The following is a 21,623-nucleotide window of genomic DNA, read 5'->3' on the forward strand; positions in this document are numbered from 1 at the left end:
GCAAAATGTGAGAATGTGTAGAAAAAAACGTGTTTTTTGAAATGTTCTTATCTCTTAGTTCTCGCATTTTGCAACATATTTCTCTTTGTATCGATCAAAGTTTGTCTTTGGATATTGGCTGCTTTGTCAGTTATTTTCAGCCCAGTCTTTGTACCAAACCATTTTCAAAGGAATGCATTTTTTTTTTTTAATTCAATTGATCCAAATTTGACAATTTTGATTAAAATCCAATTCCTCGAACGGGTGAAGTCAGGTGACTGAAAACGACTGTGCCCTTGCCCTGCATCCCATTTCACAAAGTCATGTTGTCAACAGCTCCCTCTAGTGGTAGAAGCTCTTTATGTGGGGTTTTGACAGGTTTTTTGCCCTGCACTCTACGTCAACCCAGGCAAAGCGAGAAACATCCGACCAGTACTGATCCTTTAACACTGATTTACTTGGAGTTGAAGGGGTAAGACATACTGAGGTCCTGCTTTTAGTATCATCGTTCCACAGCGCACAGAAAGCTTCTCAAACTCTGCAGCTGAAGCTCTTTATGTGAAGTAAGTGCATTTGTTTGCAAATATCAGGTCGCCTTTAATATGTATTTTAACACTATGAACATTTTACTTGCAGCCATGGAAGTTACTGATAATTCTGTCTACTGTCTGTTTGCAACAACTGTGTGCGCAAGCTTAGCGTTCCTTATCTTTAACTCCTGACTCTTCTGGTTTTGTAGAAGCTTTATTTTAACAACCGTAAAAAGCAAAGCTGGGAGGCAGTTTTATAGATTAAAGATGTGTGTGTGTGAGTGAGTGAGTGAGTGAGTGAGTGAGGAGAACTGTACTTTCCGTTTATGTCAGCCCCACAATTGCCAAATCACCAAATCACAACATGTGAGCTGTTGTATGTTTGTGCATTTACTATAAGCTGGGCTTACCAAAGGGAAACGGAGTACTGTTGTACTTTCCTTTTATGTCCACTCCACGATTGCTACATCACACCATATGAGTTGGGATGTGCTTGTGTATTATAAAGGCTCATCTGGGCTTCCCAAAGGGAAATGTCAGGGAACTGACTTCACTTTTACCCGGAGAGAAAGAGAGAGAGAGGAATCTATTCTGACATAGAGTTTCTGAGGCACTGCAGCATTTTTGTCTTCTCTCTGTGTTTCAACACTTGTGTTTTGACTTTTTGTTTTTGTTCAACAGAACATGAATATGAGTATGGATGATCTGGATGTGAACAGTGGAATTGACTATGACCCAAACATCACCTATGACTATCCAGGGGATGAGTCTTTTGTGAAAAGAGGCAGTGAGGCAGTGTGGGTCCCTGCTCTGTATGCCATAGTGTTTTTTGTTGGCATACTGGGAAATATCATTCTCCTGACAGTTCTGGTTCAAAAGAGAAGACTGTGGAGCCTATCAGACACCTTTATTCTCCACCTGAGTATCGTGGACATCCTCCTCCTGTTAATGCTGCCCTTCTGGGCTGCACAGACAACTCAGCTTTGTGACCGGTTTTGGGGAATTTTGAACCGGGTCTTTGGGGTCGTTTTCAAGGTAAGGGCCAGATGTTGTGTGGAACAGAGACTGAAAGTGAAAGTAAGACATTTTCTGTGAAGCTGTGAGAAAGTTGTTTTGCCTTGGATTATATTTGGCTGCACTCCATCATTTCCTGCTGTTTGTAGATTCTTGGCAGAACGTGCAGAACAGAATCATTATACTCAACAGTATGACACGTGACATCCTCTGAGTACTTAAAAATGTTTAAGATGAGAACAAGATTAGAAACAGCAGTTTAGAGTAGGACAGAAGTGAAAGGGAAGAAATGAAGTGTAATTTTTATAGATGTTAGAGGTTTGTGTCTTACACTAAGTTTCTCTATCTTATTCTAGCTCAACTACTACTGTGGGATCTTTCTGCTGTTTTGCATCAGTCTTCAAAACTACCTCTCTGTCATCCATGGCATCCAGTTGTATTCCCACGGGAGGCGCTGGTTAGTTCATATCAGCTGCCTGTCAGCCTGGCTTATCTCTGTCCTCCTCACTGCACCTGACTGGATTTTCCTGGTGGGTAAAAATAATTACACAGAAGATAATACTTGTGTTAATATCTACCCTCAATCTGGAACTGACTGGCAGTTGTGGTCACGCCTACTCCACCACATATTTGGCTTGGTGCTACCTGCATTCATGCTGATGATCTTCTTACATATGCTATGGCAGCAGTGCAGCTCTAATGGGGCCCGAATGCAGAGAAATATCACCGTCATCCTGTCTCTCGTGGTCGTATTCTGTCTGTGTTGGATGCCGTACAACTTCATACTTGTTTTGGACACTCTCCAGAACAGACTTCAGAAACATCCTAACAATTCACATGAAAGTTCTGAAGGTTCACTAAAAACACTTCTTGTGGTCACCTCTGCTATAGGCTGCCTTCATGCCAGCCTGAGGCCTCTGATGTATCTCGGCCTGTGTGGAAACTTCAGGCAACACTTACTGGCCATGTTGAGATGTAATAAAACTGAACCAAAAGGCTCACTCTGGGATCTTGGTGTAGGCCAGAGACAGCAGCCTGATCAACAGCAAGAGCTGAAACAGATGACGGTTGTAGAGAATCCGTTAGCTTATTGAAGATGAGCAGAGAAACATGCTCTCTTCTGACTCAGATCTGAGCAGCATGTTGTTTCACTCCTGAGAGGATGTGAATTCAATCTCATATCAAGGCATGGAGGACTTTATTCTGTGTAACTGACAAGTAGATATTTATCTACAAAAACTACTTTCACATTTCACTATAATGCTAAGGTTGTGGAGATCCATCATGGTGACACATACTCATCCAAAAGCACAAAATGTATATCTTTCTTATTATTTTAAATAAAAATATATAGTTTTTTTTTATCAATAGTGAAATATCTGTGTTGTTAGTGAACTGATTTCAACACATTTATCATTAAGCTAATGCTGTAATCATTGAAAGTCGATATAATGCAAACTGTTATCTGTGATAGTATTATTGACTTCTTACATTAAACACATAAACACATTTTGTAACTTTATTGCCATAAGTTTCATGTTTCTTTTTATGTCATTGGTGGGCAACTCCAGGCCTCGAGGGTCGGTGTCCTGCAGGTTTTAGATATCACCCTGGGTCAACACACCTGAATCAAATAATTAGTTCATTACCAGGCCTGTAGACAACTTCAATGTTGTGGAGGTAATTTAGCCATTTGAATCAGCTGTGTTGGATCAAGGACACACTGATCCAACACAGTGGCCATAATTTCAGCATCACATGTCATTTACTTTCTTGCAGTATGCACTGTAAAAAATCTCTCTGCATGACGTATATATCTCTAATATATATTCTGCAGATTTGTTTTGTTGTTATTTGTTTCCATATATACCAAAATGTAGCAAATATCCATATTGATTTTTTATCCATAGTTATTTTGTTGTAGTTTGTTTTAAATAAAGCATTTTTGAAGCACAATGGAGACATTGTTCAAATGAACTGTGCATAGTAAATGTGAATTTTGAAAGATGTTTTCACTTTTACGACGCTGACTGTATGAAGAGTTTTTAAAGACAAAATTTAATTATATGAAAAATAAGCATTTTGTCTATGAAAATAAATTTAGCCTTTAGTATTGTAAGTAAAATCCTCACCTGATGATACTTTCCAGGAATATTCCAACTATGAAGGGTATAGTTCAGGGTGGGATCCACATCCCCTGGAAATCCTGTTATAGTTAAAAGGATGTCTAAAAATGAACAGACTTTAACTGAACTCACTTAGGTCTCCAAATAACACAAGTGGAGATGTACACCTCCACTTGTGTTATTTGGAGACGTTCAAAGGATTGCTTTCAGTCACTTAGAATTACAGCAAACGCCAATTTGTACTTTTTCTTCGTCAGTTTCTACTGTGGATTTTGTTATATGTTTTTAATTATGTTTGTTTGTACATATTTTTACAGGTTTGAGTTTTAGGCTTGATGTCTTACATATATGCGTATTATCAAGTTATTTTTTGTAAGTTTTAGGTTGTTTTCAACACAAAGATGAATGAAAGCCAATTCTTCTGCCATCTTTCCTCCAAATAAAGTAAATCAAACAAACTAGAGGCTTCAAACAGGACCTGAATCATGGAGTACACAGAGGAATTTACCAACTGTTCTTCGTTTTTTCAACTGTTGTGCACTGTTTTGATAGCTGTTTCCAACGCAATAGTTTTATCAGCAAGTGAGTCCAATTTCATAGAATGATCACCAAAGATTCCTTTAATTAGTCTGTTGGCCGTGTGGGTGTACTTTAATGCTGCAGCAGACTTGATTGTGCTAGGTTTATGTTACACTGCTAATAAATGCAGTGTAACATACAGAAAACAACAAAGTAGCCACTTCTTCTTTCAGGTTATCTAACACAAAAAATATACAAACATACACTGAATGTGCTGATGTTTTTGGCTTCGTGTCCATTCATGTCCGTTTTGTAGGCTTGATAAGATTTGTTTGATATCAAGGGGGGTTGGAGGTTTTGGCAGATTGACCAGAACACAGAGACCTGGGAATGCTCAGGCACCGATACCGGAATTCCACACCCACGAAGGCATACAGAATTAGATATTGTGACCGAACAAGCTTTGTTGCTTGTGTCAAAATGACATGTTTCCAGAGTGTGATGTTGTACAGCGTTCAACAGAGGAAGAAAACCACAACGGCTGCCATGACAATCTTAAAAGCTTTCTGCTTTTTAAAGCCCTAAGTACCACGCCACAGCTGATCCATGCTGCAGGAGTAACAGAAGATCATGATGGCTGAAGAAAGCTTTAAGACCACTATTTCATAATTCAGTATAATTCAAGCTTCCAAGAATCTACTGCCTGTTGGCCAAACTTGGGATAGCTGTGAACACACTCTTTTCTACCTCATCTTTCATCCAACACATCTTCTAAAAAATCCAGTCAAAGAAAGGAAGAAGCATCGACTGGCCTGAATGACCCAAGGCTTCTTTGGAAATACATCTGGGTAGTGTGGATGATGGACAGGTAGCAGTCCAGACTGTTTCAAACCAGGAAACCCATAATAGAGGCTGATCTAAATGTACCAAGAAATAAACGCAACCTCTGCTAAATGATACAGGTACAGGTCCAGGCACTTTCAAAGCATCTTCACTCCAGCACAATACTTACTGTAAAAACTGTTCCAGTGACGTTTCCTATTGCTACCATACAAGTTTACTCCAGGAAACCCTCACACAGTACAGTATGCAGATGACAAGGTCATTTACCAGAAAATGTCATTGACAGAAAAACACAATTATTCATTTCACTAATAAAATGTAGGAAGAAGCAACAAGGTGTTGGTAGCGAATGGCATCTATTTTGCTGTTGTCTACTTGGGGGGAGGGGCAGCATCAGTGACAGAGATGCCATCAGGATCAAGAAACTAATCTGCAAGGCCAGAGTCATCATTGGTCAGAAATTGGAGGTTTCTGAGTCAGTGAGGGACACGAGGTCACTGAACAAACTGCCCTCCATCATGGACAACCCATCACAACTGCTCCACTCCACACTTCTGAGGCAGCAGAGCTCCTTCCCCCTCAGACTGATTCAACCTCACTGCCATAAAGAACACTACAGGAAATCATTCCTACCATTCTCTATAAAGCTACAGTGGCTTGCAAAAGTATTCGGCCCCCTTGAACTTTTCCACATTTTGTCACATTACAGCCACAAACATGAATCAATTTTATTGGAATTCCACGTGAAAGGCCAACACAAAGTGGTGTACACGTGAGAAGTGGAACGAAAATCACACATGATTCCAAACATTTTTTACAAATAAATAACTGAAAAGTGGGGTGTGCATAATTATTCAGCCCCCTTTGGTCTGAGTGCAGTCAGTTGCCCATAGACATTGCCTGATGAGTGCTAATGACTAAATAGAGTGCACCTGTGTGTAATCTAATGTCAGTACAAATACAGCTGCTCTGTGACAGCCTCAGAGGTTGTCTAAGAGAATATTGGGAGCAACAACACCATGAAGTCCAAAGAACACACCAGACAGGTCAGAGATAAAGTTACTGAGAAATTTAAAGCAGACTTAGGCTACAAAAAGATTTCCCAAGCCTTGAACATCCAACGTAGCACTGTTCAAGCGATCATTCAGAAATGGAAGGAGTATGGCACAACTGTAAACCTGCCAAGACAAGGCCGTCCACCTAAACTCACAGGCCGAACAAGGAGAGCGCTGATCAGAAATGCAGCCAACAGGCCCATGGTGACTCTGGACGAGCTGCAGAGATCTACAGCTCAGGTGGGGAATCTGTCCATAGGACAACTATTAGTCGTGCACTGCACAAAGTTGGCCTTTATGGAAGAGTGGCAAGAAGAAAGCCATTGTTAACAGAAAACCATAAGAAGTCCCGTTTGCAGTTTGCCACAAGCCGTGTGGGGGACACAGCAAACATGTGGAAGAAGGTGCTCTGGTCAGATGAGACCAGAATGGAACTTTTTGGCCAAAATGCAAAACGCTATGTGTGGCGGAAAACTAACACTGCACATCACTCTGAACACACCATCCCCACTGTCAAATATGGTGGTGGCAGCATCATGCTCTGGGGGTGCTTCTCTTCAGCAGGGACAGGGAAGCTGGTCAGAGTTGATGGGAAGATGGATGGAGCCAAATACAGGGCAATCTTGGAAGAAAACCTCTTGGAGTCTGCAAAAGACTTGAGACTGGGGCGGAGGTTCACCTTCCAGCAGGACAACGACCCTAAACATAAAGCCAGGGCAACAATGGAGTGGTTTAAAACAAAACATATCCATGTGTTAGAATGGCCCAGTCAAAGTCCAGATCGAAATCCAATCGAGAATCTGTGGCAAGATCTGAAAACTGCTGTTCACAAACACTGTCCATCTAATCTGACTGAGCTGGAGCTGTTTTACAAAGAAGAATGGGCAAGGATTTCAGTCTCTAGATGTGCAAAGCTGGTAGAGACATACCCTAAAAGACTGGCAGATGTAATTGCAGCAAAAGGTGGTTCTACAAAGTATTGACTCAGGGGGCTGAATAATTATGCACACCCCACTTTTCAGTTATTTATTTGTAAAAAATGTTTAGAATCACGTATGATTTTCGTTCCACTTCTCACATGTACACCACTTTGTATTGGTCTTTCACATGGAATTCCAATAAAATTGATTCATGTTTGTGGCTGTAATGTGACAAAATGTGGAAAAGTTCAAGGGGGCCGAATACTTTTGCAAGCCACTGTATCTATCTGTGCAAAAAAGCATTCTTTTAGCTGAAAACTTGACTGAGCTCGCTTGCAGGTGTGACAATAAATTCCAGTTGTTGTTGAATTCTTTATTATAGAAAATTGCATGTGTCGCCATAGTGTAGTGGTTACCCAGTTTTGTTTTGTTTTTTGTCTGTCCCCAGCCCGAATGGGACAGGAGCATCAGGAAGGGCGTTTAGAATGTAAATAAACCAAACAAAACTGCCATATCAAATAATCAGATACACTTGTCCTGATGACTCTTGAGGAAATAAGAGAGTGTGTGAAAGAACTGTCTATATTATAGAAAATTTCACTGACACATACACTGTAAAATTTCATTAGTTCCCAGAACTTAGAAAACCTATGCAACTCGTTGCCTCAAAAAAAATTGAGTAAAGCTTACTTAAGATGACTAAGTTAGGGCAACTAATTGGTTTTGAGTAGCTTGGTGCTGAGACGGTGTGGGTGTAATGATGGAAAGAGAAACAACTTAGTCAAGAGTGACTCATGACTAAGCCCCTGCAACACAGCTGCACGCTTACTTGAAGCATCCTGTCAAGTCTAACAAAGGATTAACTGTCGAGATAAAAAAAAAAATATATCGAACTGTCAAAAACAATACAATGATTGCTAAATGTGAAAACACAGACTTGGAGACAACCATGCATGAATCAGCAAATAGGGAAAACTGTAACGTCTTTCTGCCTCAGATATTTCATGAAAGAAATGATTCAAACTCCAAAGAGCAGTTAATAGAAGAAGTGACAATCCAGAAAGGTTTAGAAAGACCTGGTTTAATCTGTTTAATAACATCATTATTTGTATGAAAAATATTTATTTTAAAAATCTGCATGTGTTTGCCAGGTCTAAATGTTAAAATATCTGACATAAAGGTGTTTTAAACTAAACCAAAATACTTTGAAGTACATCAAAATGTGCCAGAGACATTATGCTGACTACCTAATAATTCCTGAAATGAAATCTATATGAGAATTTCAAAGGACAAAGTCTGCAGACTTTTTAAGTGGTCCCTAACACGCTTTGTCGATGTCCATTATTTAAGGTGAATTTAAATAATACTTCAAGATAAGTGCCCAAATAAATCAAATGATAACTGATTTGTGAGACTCACTTCATTAACAGATGTCTTTGAGCCAGTGTTTCCTTAAGACTTTTCTTATTTATGATTTCTTGTGTCTAGTTAGATCTCACAACTGCCGACCCCATCTCACAATATCAGAATATCAACAGCTCCCTCTAGTTTTCAGCAAACAAACGAAGACGTTTGTTTGTTGAAATCTGGTAGATCAAGCCAGGCATATGAACTAGTAACACGGAAGTGTCGTGACGTGTTTTTTCGAAACAAACCACCTGTTTTTTTTTTATTAAAGCCGGATGTCACAGAGGCTGAGCCAGTGTAACGCGTCTGTATGAGCGGTACTAAACCACAGAGCCTCGTCTTTTTGTAAACTTATCTTTCTTTGAGATTTTTAGTCGTATCTGTTGCAGTTAAATTGTTATAATCCAATATTTTATTTTGAAAAACAACGAGGTGAGGCGTGATGAACCACAAAATCCCAGTGGAGTAGAAGTTAAAGTGTTTATAAGTCCTTTCTGTGCATGAGAGGCTTTAAGGTACGAGTCTGCATGATTCTGTCTGTGTTATGAAAATGACTTTTGGGAGCTCAGCTTTTCTTATCGTCTCCTTTACCAGGGCCCTTGTTTTTTTTTATAGATTTTGTACTCTCAGCACGTGCGAGTTGTCTGTATTACAGTTTTATGATTCCTAAATTTTGAGCGCAAACGCAGCTTCCTAAGAGATTTCAGAGAGATAATGTGTCTCTTCACCTGAGCATCATCGGTCCACAACGCGGAAAAAGCTTCCCAAACTCTGCAGCTGAAGCTCTTTATGTGAAGTAAGTGCATTTGTTTGCATATATTAGCCCTCATGCAATATGAATATATATTGACTTTTGTGAAGTGTTTTAACGTTACGCATATTTTTCTTGCAGCAATTGAAGCTGCTCATAATTATCAGGCATGTCCCTTTCAGTTTCTTTTTGAATCAGCTGGCAAAAACTGTATCGGCACGCTCAACGTTCCTAATCTTTAACTCTTGACTGTACTTTATTTCAACAACATTCAATAACAAAGCAGCGAGACATTCTTTTAGATTTTAAGTGTGTGTGAGAGAGAGAGAGAGAGAGAGAGAGAGAGTGAGTGAGGGAGGGGGGGGCGGACAACGGAGTACTGTACTTTCCTTTTATGTCCACTCCACCATTGCTACATCACACCAGATGAGTTGGGATGTGCTTGTGTATTATAAAGGCTCATCTGGGCTTCCCAAAGGGAAATGTCAGGGAACTGACTTCCCTTTTACCCGGAGAGAAAGAGAGAGAGAGGAATCTATTCTGACATAGAGTTTCTGAGGCACTGCAGCATTTTTGTCTTCTCTCTGTGTTTCAACACTTGTGTTTTGACTTTTTGTTTTTGTTCAACAGAACATGAATATGAGTACGGATGATCTGGATGTGAACAGTGGAATTGACTATGACCCAAACATCACCTATGACTATCCAGGGGATGAGCCTTTTGTGAAAAGAGGCAGTGAGGCAGTGTGGGTCCCTGCTCTGTATGCCATAGTGTTTTTTGTTGGCATACTGGGAAATATCATTCTCCTGACAGTTCTGGTTCAAAAGAGGAGACTGTGGAGCATATCGGACACCTTTATTCTCCACCTGAGTATCGTGGACATCCTCCTCCTGTTAATGCTGCCCTTCTGGGCTGCACAGACAACTCAGCTTTGTGACTGGTTTTGGGGAATTTTGAACCGGGTCTTTGGGGTCGTTTTCAAGGTAAGGGCCAGATGTTGTGTGAAACAGATAGAGACTGAAAATGAAAGTAAGACATTTTCTGTGAAGCTGTGAGAAAGCTGAACAGAGTCATTGTACTCAACAGGATGACAGTGACTGAGTATTTAAAATTTTTAAGGAAGAGAACAAGATTAGAAACAGCAGTTTAGAGTAGGACAGAAGTGAAAGGGAAGAAATGAAGTGTAATTTTTATAGATGTTAGAGGTTTGTGTCTTACACTAAAAGTTCTCCCTGTCTTCTTCCAGCTCAACTACTACTGTGGGATCTTTCTGCTGGTTTGCATCAGTATTCAAAACTATCTGTCATCCATCCGTGGCATCCAGTTGTATTCCCACAGGAGGCGCTGGTTAGTTCATATCAGCTGCCTATTAGTTTGGCTTATCTCTGTCCTCCTCACTGCACCTGACTGGATTTTCCTGGTGGGTAAAAATAATTACACAGAAGATAATACTTGTGTTAATATCTACCCTCAATCTGGAACTGACTGGCAGTTGTGGTCACGCCTGCTACACCATATATTTGGCTTGGTGCTACCTGGAATCATGTTGATGATCTTTTGCTCACATATGCTACGGCAGCAGTGCAGCTGTAATGGCCTCCCAATCCAGAGAAATATCACCGTCATCCTGTCTCTAGTGGTCGTATTCTGTCTGTGTTGGATGCCGTACAACTTCATACTCGTTTTGGACACTGTCAGGAACAGACTTCAGGATCCTCCTAACGATTCACATGAAGGTTCTGAAAGTTCACTAAAAACACTTCTCATGGTCACCTCTGCTATAGGCTGCCTTCACGCCAGCCTGAGGCCTCTGCTGTATCTCGGCCTGTGTGGAAACTTCAGGCAACACTTACTGGCCATGCTGAGATGTAATAAAATTGAACCAAAAGGCTCACTCTGGGATCTTGGTGTAGGCCAGAGACAGCAGCCTGATCGCGGTCAGGTTCAGCAGGAAGAGCTGGAACAGATGATGGTTGTAGAGAGTCAGTTAGCTTAGTGAAGATGAACAGAGAAACATGCTCTCTTCTGACTCAGATGTAAGTAGAACAACTTTACACTCCGGAGAGGAAGTGAATGGAGTTTCATGTCATGAGTTCAAGGGGTGGAGGATGTTATTCTGTGTAACTGACAAACAGATGTTTATATATAAAAAAATGACTCTCACATTGCGGACATGCATCATGGTGACATATGCTCACCCAAAAGGATTAAAAGTAGATATCTGTAAGTATCTCTATGATCAAGACGACGAGCTGAAACAGATGATGGCTGTAGAGAAACAGTCAGTTTAGGGAAGATGAACAGAGAAACATACTCTTTCATGAGAGAGCTCACATGTGAGCATGATGATGTTACTGTCATGGTACTGGGTCATTGACCCACAATTTTGAGTTTATTTAGGTCCATGATGTATTTTGTAGAATGTGTTTTTGCATCGTTTGGTCTTGTTCTTTCTTTATAGAGTTATTGCCATTCTTATGTTCAGTTTGAAGCCCTGATGCTAGTTTGTAGTCTATTGAGTTTTCTTTTTCCTTTCGGATCCTGTTTGCCTTGGTATTGCCTCTGTGTGTCCTCCTCAGTATCTCCTGCGTTATTTTGCCTCCCAGTGGAGTCTGTCTTGTCTTGTTTATTTGCCTGTTTTGTCACGGTCCCCGTGCCTCACCGGCTGATTCCATGTTAGGCAACATGTCTTTGTTTTTGTTCTCTCTCTCTCTCTCTCCCCCTCTTTCCCCTGCCACGGCGATGCTCACTGCGGGCTCCGCACCTGGCCCACGCACCTGTGCTCATCATCACACCTGTCACTGTTTACTACAATCAGAAGGGCTTTTTAAGATGGCAGACCTACACTACTCGTCGCTGGAACGTTGAGTCACCCGCGTTAGTGCTTCAGCAATCTGCTTAAGTCAGTGAGTTTCCCTGTGATGTAGTGCTAATTGGATTTTCTGTGTGTGTGCATAGATTCCCCCCGGACCCGTCCCTGTACCCCCGAGTGAGCGAGAGAAGCGACTGGTGGAAAAGGAGTGGGATTGTTGGGTGAAAGAGCAGAGTGTGGTTTTGGACCCTTCCCCTTCCCCCCTGGAGCCCCGGACCCCTTTCCCAAGCACCTTGTATATATATTCACCCGGTGACACCACAGTTTCTGCAAAGGTCTCCTGGTCTGCGACTGAGTCCGTTTACAAAACCGTGTCATGTTTCCCCAGGCATGTGGGCATCTGTGCGTGTGTCTGGTTTCCCTCACCCTCTCTGACCGTCACTCTCTCACCCTCGTTCTGTGTCTCCCTAGTCGTGTCTCTGAGTTTCGTCTCCCTTTGCTTACATGTCCTTGTCTTGTTCTCTGCGTGAGTGTAACTTCCTGTTTTATTTTGACAGTACCTTATCTCATGTGTGTTATGTTCAGTTTGGCTTCCCTTGTTTTGTTAGTCAGATTTGTTCCTGATGTCTTTCCACCTGTTGTCCATCGTCTCCTTGTATTTAAGTCCTCAGATTGTTTCTGTTTGTTGTCAGTCTTTATGTTGGTCCTCCTGTCATGGAGGCTGAAGGGCAGCACTGGTAGTCGCCAGTATTTTTAGTTCTTGATTTCACTGTTGCAGCATGGATACTGGGAATGTGCAGACAGGACACCGGATGACAACAGCATGTAGTGTTGTTTGTTTTTGTTGGCAGATTTTAATCCTGCTCTAAATGTGTCTTATGCTTAAAACTGAGGACTAGCAATAAAATAAGTCTTCATTTAAAATGTTTACTTTTTTTTAATTTACGTAGCAGATTTTTGCTCAAAATGTGTGTTTATGTCTAAAACATTTTTTGTAGTTTTGCACATGTTACAGTACACATTTCTAAGATTTAACATTTTTTACAGTGTTAAGTTTTTTGTTTGTTTTTGGGTCAGTGTTAAGTTTTTTGTTTGTTTTCCTGACTTTTCCACAGAAAAGTCAGGAAAGGTAGCTGTGCAAGTGGCTACTTTTAGCATCACACCTGACACCGTTTCTCCCAGAATGCACTGTTCAGAAAGATTCTTTCTGTGTCTCTAATATATCTCTTATGTCTTCTGCAGATATGCTTTGATGTTAATTATTTCCTATATACCAAAATGTACCAAATACTTGACAGTTATTCTGTTATTGTCAGTCTTATACATATTTTTGAAACAGTGTGCAAACATGCTAAATGAATTGTGCATACTAAATGTAAATTTAAATGTGAATTTAGTGCATAATTGTGAAATAAAAGGAAAAAGATACATAATGTTCAATGGTTGATGTGTATTCGACAATACATGTTTTGATTCTGGGGGGGGGGTTGGTTTTTTTCTTTTCAGGGTCCACAACCAACCTGATGAAGCTCTTTGTTTTTGTTAGTGAATTCTTTATTATAGAAAATTGCATGTGGCTTCATGTTTACCTGACGTGCAAAAGAGCCCCAGGTTGGTACTGTCCCATGCCTAGACACGATGGGACAAGTGCATCAGGGTATTTGGCATTTAAACAAAACAAACACGTTTTAAAAAAAAAAAAAAAAAACTGCCATATCAAATACGCAGATCCACTTGCTGTTATGGCCCTTTAGGAAATAGTTGTGTGGGAAAATATTATCTATATTATAGAAAACTCCCTGACACAAAGTTTGGAGCTGAGATGTTCTGGGTGTGATGATGGAAAGAGAAACCTCAGAAGAGTGATTCAGCTCTAAGCCACTGAAACACAGGTGAACTCGCAACATTTACTTGCAGCGCCCGTCACATCTAACAGAAGATTAAATGTCAAAATACACACTTAGAGGTAACCATACAAAAATTGAAACTGTAACTTAGACATCAGTTCAGATATTTCATGAACGATATCATTGCAACGATCCAGAAAGGTTTGGAAACACCAGGTTTAATATTTTGTTTAATAATGTCATTATTTTTTGTTAAATATTTATTTCAAAAGTATGTTGTATGTTGCTGTCAAGTCTTAATGTGAAAATATTTATCTGATTTTAAGGTGTCTTAAATTAGATTAAAGACTTTGAAGTACATCAAAATTAGAGAGTGATAAAGACATTATGATGAACACTCAGTAAATCCTGAGTTGAAATCAATGGGCAAAGTCTCCAGACTTTTGAAGAGGTCTTTAGCATGCTGTGTTTATCGCTAATATCCAAAGATGATGATGGCTCACAGGTGAGACTTTATTTCAATAGCCTCCTAAAACCCGTAAGAAAAGCACATTGATATTTAGACTTTTTTTTTTTTTTTTTTTTTTTAGATAATTTGTATTTTGTGGTTCAAAGAAACATGTTGCATCTTTTTCTTTTTCCAAATTGTTATTTTTTGAATCTTCTGTACCTTGTAGCTGACATCAGGTCTGGCTTTATTACCGAATTATGTCATTTAATTACACCTCAAATTATTTTTGAGGGGATTTCTTTACTCGTTTACTTAGAATGGTGAAAGTGTAGTCATACTTAGTGTTGTCAGCAAATGAGGTGGAGGACGGTCAAACATTAGAGTAAGAAAATAAAGGCTCAGAAGAGGACGTACCAGCTTTTGAGCCTGAAAAAAGGGAACATGATGGCCTCCAAAGTCCATTGTGGCTAAGAAGCAGTGTACAAGCTAGGGCTCTGAAATTGTGACGTTTGGTTTCTCAACTGGCATATAGGCACTGACCTGTGCAGGGAATCAACCCAGTTTCAGTAAAGTTGAAAGTTAACTGACAAAGACAGGAGGCTCACAGTTCAAAGCACTTTTACCATATATCCTGTTAGGTCTAATTGTTGAATGTTGCCATTGTGTTTCTTAAATTTGTACAGTCTTAGTTCAAGCAGTATTATCAAAGCCATTCCTTTGATCCTGAGCACCTCTAACCACTTTGTGTTGGGGGAGGTTTTATTGCAGATACATCCTATCTGGAAGATCTACTTCCTTTGATGTAAGCTTCCTGCGTTTACGACCCTTTGGTCAGCAGGAGGTCTCTCACACACACACACACACACACACACACACACACACACACCTGCATATACATACATACAGTGCCTTGTCTTTGTAACCAAAGGGGTTGCGAGGGAGGTGTTTTGTAAACTATTGTTTGAAGTTTGTCAATAAAAGCCAGCGAGAGGAGGCCCTCATCGGGGTCACTTCCATGCTGGACATAGACGAGGCCTCCCTTGCGCAAGTAATCGATCGATCGCTGACTGTCTTGTTTTCATTCATGATGAATAAGTCTCTAGAATTAGCGGGGTTTGTGGGAACAGACCCAACATATCCTGTTAATCAAAGAGGATAAAGGAAGCAATCAAACTCTTAGCTGGTGTGTGTGTGTGTGTGTGTGTGTGTGTGTGTGTGTGTGTGTGTGTGTGTGTGTGTGTGTGTGTGTGTGTGTGTGTGTGTGTGTGTGTGTGTGTGTGCGCGCGCGCGCGCATGTGAGCCCTACAATCAATACTTGTTATTATGGATGGTATGAGCGCCAGCACATTGTTCCTGCTAAGGCACCTTTTCCTCTGAGCTTTCACCTTCCTGCTCTAATGCCTCGCCTTCCTCTACCTCATGACAGCAGTAAGTCTGACTCCCCTTCCAAAGTTTCAAGTAAAATCTGCTTCACCCTGCCCTCTGCTTTCTGAAGTGAGGACTTATAGGTTGGAAACGATGGTACATTTCTGAAATCCTATACATAGCTACTAAGAGTTTCAAATTGAAGAAACAATTTGAGTTTTGACAATAGAATCATAATATCGGCAAAACAATGTATCTGCTTCCCTTCTGGAGATAAAATGTGCATGCTGCAATTCCCATCATTTTGAAAAGAAAGTCTATGTAGTCTGTTAGCTCAACCCCCACAAATGTGTTGTTAATTGAAAGCCCTGGATATCACATTGAAACTACAGTAGGATTCATAGATCATATAAATGTCCCCAACAGAGGACAAAAATTAAATTCTGGGTTTTGGAGGATAATAAATGTGAGCATAATTTATTCTCAGAAGCCACTATAACTAGATAAAGTTAAGAAGACAGAGGACCACACATTGAACAAATGAAATGGAACACACTGAGTGCTGCATTGAGTTAAACTTAATATTTACAGTAAAGCTGGGATTCCTGTTTAGAAAAAAAACAGACCTTTGTGTCAAAATAGCAAAGTCAGATGTAAAATAGTCCAACTAAATGAATGAACAAAGATATGGTCATTCATGAACATCACCAGGCTAAAAAAAAAGATAAAATACTCCTGTAAAGACCATATTACTACATACGTACTTACATGCGCATCATCACACATAGTTTGATTGCAGTGGAGCGCCCTCTGCTGGATTTGGGTTAAACGGCAGATATCTAAATTTCTTGTTTTTAACCTTACACGTTGTATTAGCATGTTTACTCATTGACTTATTTCCCATTTTTCCAGAAAAAAAAATTAAAAACGAAGAAAGTCTTGAGAATTTTTCAAAGTATTGAATGTTATAAATATTCTGACACCTGCACCAACAAACAACAGCTGCATTCGTCTTGGCCAGGGACTGCGGAAAATGACTTTTGAGATGGTCATGTTATAAATCAGTTTAATTAAAATAGCTAATATGAAACTTACATTAGTCTCTCTTTCACAATTAAAGTTAGATTGGCATCATTTAGCTCTCTACTTCATTCTAATTATCTGCTACACTCTTAGTTTTGTTTAAATAGCATAATTCTCACTTTAAAAATGAATGAGTGGACTTTGGTGACTCCAGCCGGCCAACCCATCTCACAATCTCAACAGCTCCCTCTAGTTTAGCAGCTATTTATGCGATGCTTTGTCTGTTTTGTTTCCTTCTTTTCAGAAGCTTGAATCAAGCCAGGCCTCTAAAGGCGAGACACGGAAGTGAGTTGGGGGGCGACCTTCAAAACAAACCACCTGTTTTTCACATTAAACACGGAGGTCACAGAGACTGAGCCACTGTAGCCACTGTAACGTGTCTGTATGAGCGCCACAAAACCACAGAGCCGAGTCTTTTTCTCAAATTCTCTTTCTTTTGGATTTTCAGTTGCATCCGCTGTAGTATAATTATTATGCAGTATTTTATTTTGAAAAATATAATATTGTATTTCGCCAGAGTATTTGACTGAAGTGGCAATTTGCGAGCGAGGTGACGTGTGATGAACCAAAACAAGTCAGTGGAGTAGAAGTTAAAATGTTTATAATTCCTTTATGTGCGTGAGAGGTTTAAAGGTAGCAGTTTGTGTGCGGGGCGTGTCTCTGATAAGCGAACTACTGTGGTGAGCTTAGCTTTGTTTTTCACCGTCTCCTTCTAAGTTGCTCGCCGGAACGCTTGTGTTTCTGGATCAACTCTCAGCGTATTATTCTGTAATTACAGTTTTATGGTTCTATAATTTAACTGTGTTTGGTAGCTATAAAGAACGCTATCGCGCGTTTTTCAGTTGTACTTGACAGGCGTCGGACAGCTGCGGGAGTTCGTCTGTGCTCCCTCCAAAAACACCCGACCGGTAGTCACCCTTTAAAACTGAGTGACCCGAGGTTAAAGCGGTAGGTTATGCGCGGGTCCTGTTTTTAGTATCATCGACCTACAGCGCGCAGAAAGCTTCTCAAACTCTACAGTCGAAGCTCTTTATGTGAAGTACGTACATTTATTTGCATATATCAGCCCTCCTACAATATATCTTTTAACATTATGAATATTTTACTGGCAGCCATGGAAGTTACTGATAAGTTACTGTCTACTGTCTGTTTGCAATAACTGTGTGCGCAAGCTTAGCGTTCCTTATCTTTAACTCCTGACTCTTCTGGTTTTGTAGAAGCTTTATTTTAACAACGGTAAAAAAGCAAAGCTGGGAGGCAGTTTTACAGATTAAAAGTGTGTGTGTGTGTGTGTGTGTGTGTGTGTGTGTGTTTGTGTGTGAGTGAGTGACTAAAGAGAACTGTACTTTCCGTTTATGTCAGCTGCACAATTGCTACATCACAACATGTGAGTTGTTGTATGTTTGTGCATTTACTATAAGATGGGCTTACCAAAGGGAAATTTCAGGGAACTAACTTGACTTTTAGCCAGAGAGAAATAAAGAGAGGAATCTATTCTGACACAGAGCTTCTGAGGCACTGCAGCATTTTTGTCTGGTCTCAGTGGTTCAACATTTTTGTCTTCACAGTTCACGAACATGGGTGATCTAGTGGTGGATCTACATGGAATATTTGAAGAGAACGGCACATCTACCGATGGTGACTATGACTATCAATATCCAGGGGATGAGTCTTTTGTGAAAAGAGGCAGTGAGGCAGTGTGGGTCCCTGCTCTGTACTCCATAGTGTTTTTTGTTGGAATCCTGGGAAATATTATTCTCCTGACAGTTCTGGCTCAAAAGAGGAGACTGTGGAGCATATCGGACACGTTTATTCTCCACCTGAGTATCGCGGACATCCTCCTCCTGTTGATGCTGCCCTTCTGGGCTGCACAGACAAGTCAGCCTTGTGACTGGTCCTTCGGGATTTTCAGCCAGATCTTTGGAGTCATTTTCAAGGTAAGGACTAGATGTTGTATGGATCAGATAGAGACTGAAAATAAAAGCAAGACATTTTCAGTGAAGCTGTGAGAAAGTTGGTTTTGTTTTACTGTACTCCATCATTTTTCTGCTGAATTTAGTTTCTTGGCAGAACGTGCAGAACAGAGTTATTGTACTCAACAGGATGACAGTGACATCCTCAGAGTATTTAAAAATTTTAAGGAAGAGAACAAGTTTAGAACAGCGGATCAGAGTAGGACAGAAGTGAAAGGGAAGAAATGAAGTGTAATTTTTATAGATGTTAGAGGTTTGTGTCTTACACTAAGTTTTCTCTATCTTCTTCTAGCTCAACTACTACTGTGGGATCTTTCTGCTGTTTTGCATCAGTCTTCAAAACTACCTCTCTGTCATCCATGGCATCCAGTTGTATTCCCACGAGAAGCCCTTCTTTGTTCACATCAGCTGTCTGTCAGTCTGGCTTATCTCTGTCGTCCTCACCATACCTGACTGGATTTTCCCAGGGGCTAAAAAGGACTCCACAGAAGAGAAAACATGTGTTCACATCTACCCTCAGTCTGGAACTGACTGGCAGTTGTGGTCACGCCTGCTCCACCACATATTTGGCTTGGTGCTACCTGCGTTCATGCTGATAATCTTGTCATATATGCTATGGCGGCGGTGCAGCTCTAATGCGGCCCGAATGCAGAGAAATATCACCGTCATCCTGTCTCTGGTGGGCGTATTCTGTCTGTGTTGGATGCCGTACAACTTCATACTTGTTTTGGACACTGTCAGGAACAGACTTCAGAAACATCCTAATGATTCACATGAAAGTTCCGAAGGTTCACTAAAAACACTTCTTGTGGTCGCCTCTGCTCTAGGCTGCCTTCACGCCAGCCTGAGGCCTCTGCTGTATCTCGGCCTGTGTGGAAACTTCAGGCAACACTTACTGGCCATGCTGAGATGTAATAAAACTGAACCAAAAGCCTCACTTTGGGATCTTGGTGTAGACCAGAGACAGCAGCCTGATCACAGTCAGGTTCAGCAGGAAGAGCTGGAACAGATGACGGTTGTAGAGAGTCAGTTAGCTCAGTGAAGATGAACAGAGAAACATGCTTTCTTGTGACTCAAATGTGAGCAGAGCAACTTTACACTCCTGAGAGGAAGTAAATTCAGTTTCATGTCATGAGGGGTGGAGGACTTGATTCTGCATAACTACCAAGCAGATGTTTATATATAAAAAATGACTCTCACATTCCGGACATGCATCATGATGACATATGCTCACCCAAAAGGGTTAAAGTAGATACCTATATTTTATTTTTTGAATTATTTAAAATAAAAGTATTTCGTTTTTTATAAATAGTAAAAAATCTGTATCATAATCGTTGAAATTCAGTGTCATTCATGCAAGTTGTTATCTTTGGCAGTGTTATTGACATCATATGTTAAGCAGTCCCAAACAGTTTATAACTTTACCACCATTAAAACCATTCACTGTTTAAGCTTTCTCTATCTGCTCTCTTTGAAGCAGTAAATCCCGAGATTGCGTAATGACATGTCAGTGTGTGATTGCTTTGCAGTTAAGGAATTTCCCCTCAGGCCAGTTTTACTTAATTTACAAAATCATTGTTTCTGGGAATGTACAAATGTGACACAGGAAGAAAAAAAAAAAAGTGGTGATGTCATCAGTCAGGTGGCAGAGCACAACGGTGGAGGAGGGGTGCTGCACCCTTTTCATAGCTTTCTATTTACAGTCATCTGAAGACGTGTCTGTTTGGTAGCAAGAACTGTGTGAGGCTTTGTGAATAGAGCCGGCTGACAGAAAACCAGCAGACCAGTATGTGGGAGAAGAACAGAAGTTAGAGAAGATAAAAACTTATTGTGATGATAGTAGTCTGTGTTGTGCTGCACACACACACACAAGCCTGTGGTTTTATGCTTTCACACTGTTCAGCACATCGTGACCTGCCATGCTTGCCTGGTTTCAAATCCTAACAATCTTGAGAAATGTAACTATTTCCAGAAATAAATGTACTTTCAGTACTGAGTGTTCTTCTGAAAACTCGCTGTACAGTAATTTCACACTCTGAAATATTCAGTTTCCTTGTTTCAATGCACTCCTTCCTCTGTTTAGTGTTTTGTGACTCTAGAGAGGCTGTAAGAGTGCATGATGCAATAAAAGAAATGGTGGTTGTCGAAAGCAGGAGAAACATTCTTCATGTTTAAGATGTGGTTTACAGTTTTCAGCTGCACCTCAAGCATTATTTCCTGCTTCAGCTTATCTGGCAACTAAGATAGAGAAAACCATCTAATCAGGTCTTTTCTTTAATGAGTAACAAATCTGGTATCAGCATCAACATAATCTTTGGGAATAGAGTCCAAAAGAGAAAGAGAAACTCTTTGTATACAACTTGATAAAATGTAAGCGCACTTAGCAAAAATACTAAATGATTAACACATATCCAGGGCTAGTTGACCCTGTTTGGCTGTGTTTGCAGACAGTGTCTTTAAATGTGTTTAATCCACCATACTCTGTTGCTTTAAGACTGAAATGTTTATAGTGTAGACATAATGACTGTGGTTGGGATGATCTTTGCACTGCTGCCATCAGCCTGCTGTTGTCACATATTTGCCTTTCACGTAAATTATGAAAACAAAAGCAGTCATGTCATTGTCCACATGTTTGTCTGAATGTCGGTCATGTGCATGTCAGTTGATTTGGAGAAGTGAGTCACATGTGACATTATATCTCATTGTTTCCATCTGTTACGTAAGATCCCTGTCACCGAGCCAGTGTGTCTACCGTTCATTTTTATGGTTTCAGTTTCCAGTTAAAGACATGTAAGCTGTTTTTACAGAAACTGTTGCATGTGAGTTAAAATTTTTCTGTATCATTCTTACATGCATTCTTCATCTGTTTGCCAAAATAGGTCATGAACTTAACTTAAAAGCTTCTCTTCGGTTTACACAGGCCATTATAAAAATTTAATATATACAG

The 21,623-nt window shown here is 40.3% G+C and overlaps 3 protein-coding genes across 8 annotated transcripts; all 3 read left to right on the forward strand.

Moving 5' to 3' along the window:
- Positions 1–370: 370 nt before the first annotated feature.
- Positions 371–4,108, forward strand: LOC116309489 (C-X-C chemokine receptor type 3-like). Its single transcript, XM_031726098.2, has 3 exons — positions 371–542; positions 1,191–1,544; positions 1,880–4,108. Exons 2-3 carry the CDS (start codon positions 1,194–1,196, stop codon positions 2,615–2,617), a joined length of 1,089 nt encoding a protein of 362 aa, XP_031581958.2. The 5' UTR covers positions 371–542; positions 1,191–1,193; the 3' UTR covers positions 2,618–4,108.
- Positions 4,109–8,713: 4,605 nt separating this feature from the next.
- LOC116309524 (C-X-C chemokine receptor type 3-like) lies at positions 8,714–13,369 on the forward strand. 3 transcript variants are annotated; one of them, XR_005614738.1, is made up of 5 exons: positions 8,714–8,908; positions 9,009–9,189; positions 9,775–10,128; positions 10,392–12,022; positions 12,104–13,369. XR_005614738.1 is itself a non-coding variant. In XM_039619051.1 (4 exons), exons 2-3 carry the CDS (start codon positions 9,778–9,780, stop codon positions 11,139–11,141), a joined length of 1,101 nt encoding a protein of 366 aa, XP_039474985.1. In that variant the 5' UTR covers positions 8,714–9,189; positions 9,775–9,777; the 3' UTR covers positions 11,142–11,181; positions 12,104–13,369. The 3 variants fall into 3 exon arrangements, 2 of the variants coding, with proteins under 2 accessions (XP_039474985.1, XP_039474984.1); XM_039619051.1 differs by having other exon boundaries at positions 8,714–9,189; positions 10,392–11,181; XM_039619050.1 differs by having other exon boundaries at positions 8,714–9,189; positions 10,392–13,369.
- A 3,836-nt stretch (positions 13,370–17,205) lies between these two features.
- LOC116309497 (C-X-C chemokine receptor type 3-like) lies at positions 17,206–21,525 on the forward strand. 4 transcript variants are annotated; one of them, XM_031726108.2, is made up of 3 exons: positions 17,206–17,277; positions 18,272–18,640; positions 18,969–21,525. In XM_031726108.2, the coding sequence occupies exons 2-3, from the start codon at positions 18,281–18,283 to the stop codon at positions 19,716–19,718; spliced, it is 1,110 nt and encodes a 369-aa protein (XP_031581968.2). In that variant the 5' UTR covers positions 17,206–17,277; positions 18,272–18,280; the 3' UTR covers positions 19,719–21,525. The 4 variants fall into 4 exon arrangements, with proteins under 4 accessions (XP_031581968.2, XP_039474983.1, XP_031581966.2 ...); XM_039619049.1 differs by having other exon boundaries at positions 17,207–17,471; XM_031726106.2 differs by having other exon boundaries at positions 17,208–17,383.
- The last annotated feature ends 98 nt before the right edge of the window (positions 21,526–21,623 follow it).

This window comes from Oreochromis aureus, linkage group 11 (genome assembly GCF_013358895.1).
Source record: "Oreochromis aureus strain Israel breed Guangdong linkage group 11, ZZ_aureus, whole genome shotgun sequence".
Lineage (NCBI taxonomy): Eukaryota > Metazoa > Chordata > Actinopteri > Cichliformes > Cichlidae > Oreochromis > Oreochromis aureus.

Coding starts and splice junctions, on each gene's coding strand:
- LOC116309497 (XM_031726108.2), top strand. CDS start 18,281: ATGGGTGATCTAGTGGTGGATCTACATGGAATATTTGAAGAGAACGGC. Junction 18,641..18,968: donor TCTTTGGAGTCATTTTCAAG/GTAAGGACTAGA, acceptor ATCTTCTTCTAG/CTCAACTACTACTGTGGGAT.
- LOC116309489 (XM_031726098.2), top strand. CDS start 1,194: ATGAATATGAGTATGGATGATCTGGATGTGAACAGTGGAATTGACTAT. Junction 1,545..1,879: donor TCTTTGGGGTCGTTTTCAAG/GTAAGGGCCAGA, acceptor ATCTTATTCTAG/CTCAACTACTACTGTGGGAT.
- LOC116309524 (XM_039619050.1), top strand. CDS start 9,778: ATGAATATGAGTACGGATGATCTGGATGTGAACAGTGGAATTGACTAT. Junction 10,129..10,391: donor TCTTTGGGGTCGTTTTCAAG/GTAAGGGCCAGA, acceptor GTCTTCTTCCAG/CTCAACTACTACTGTGGGAT.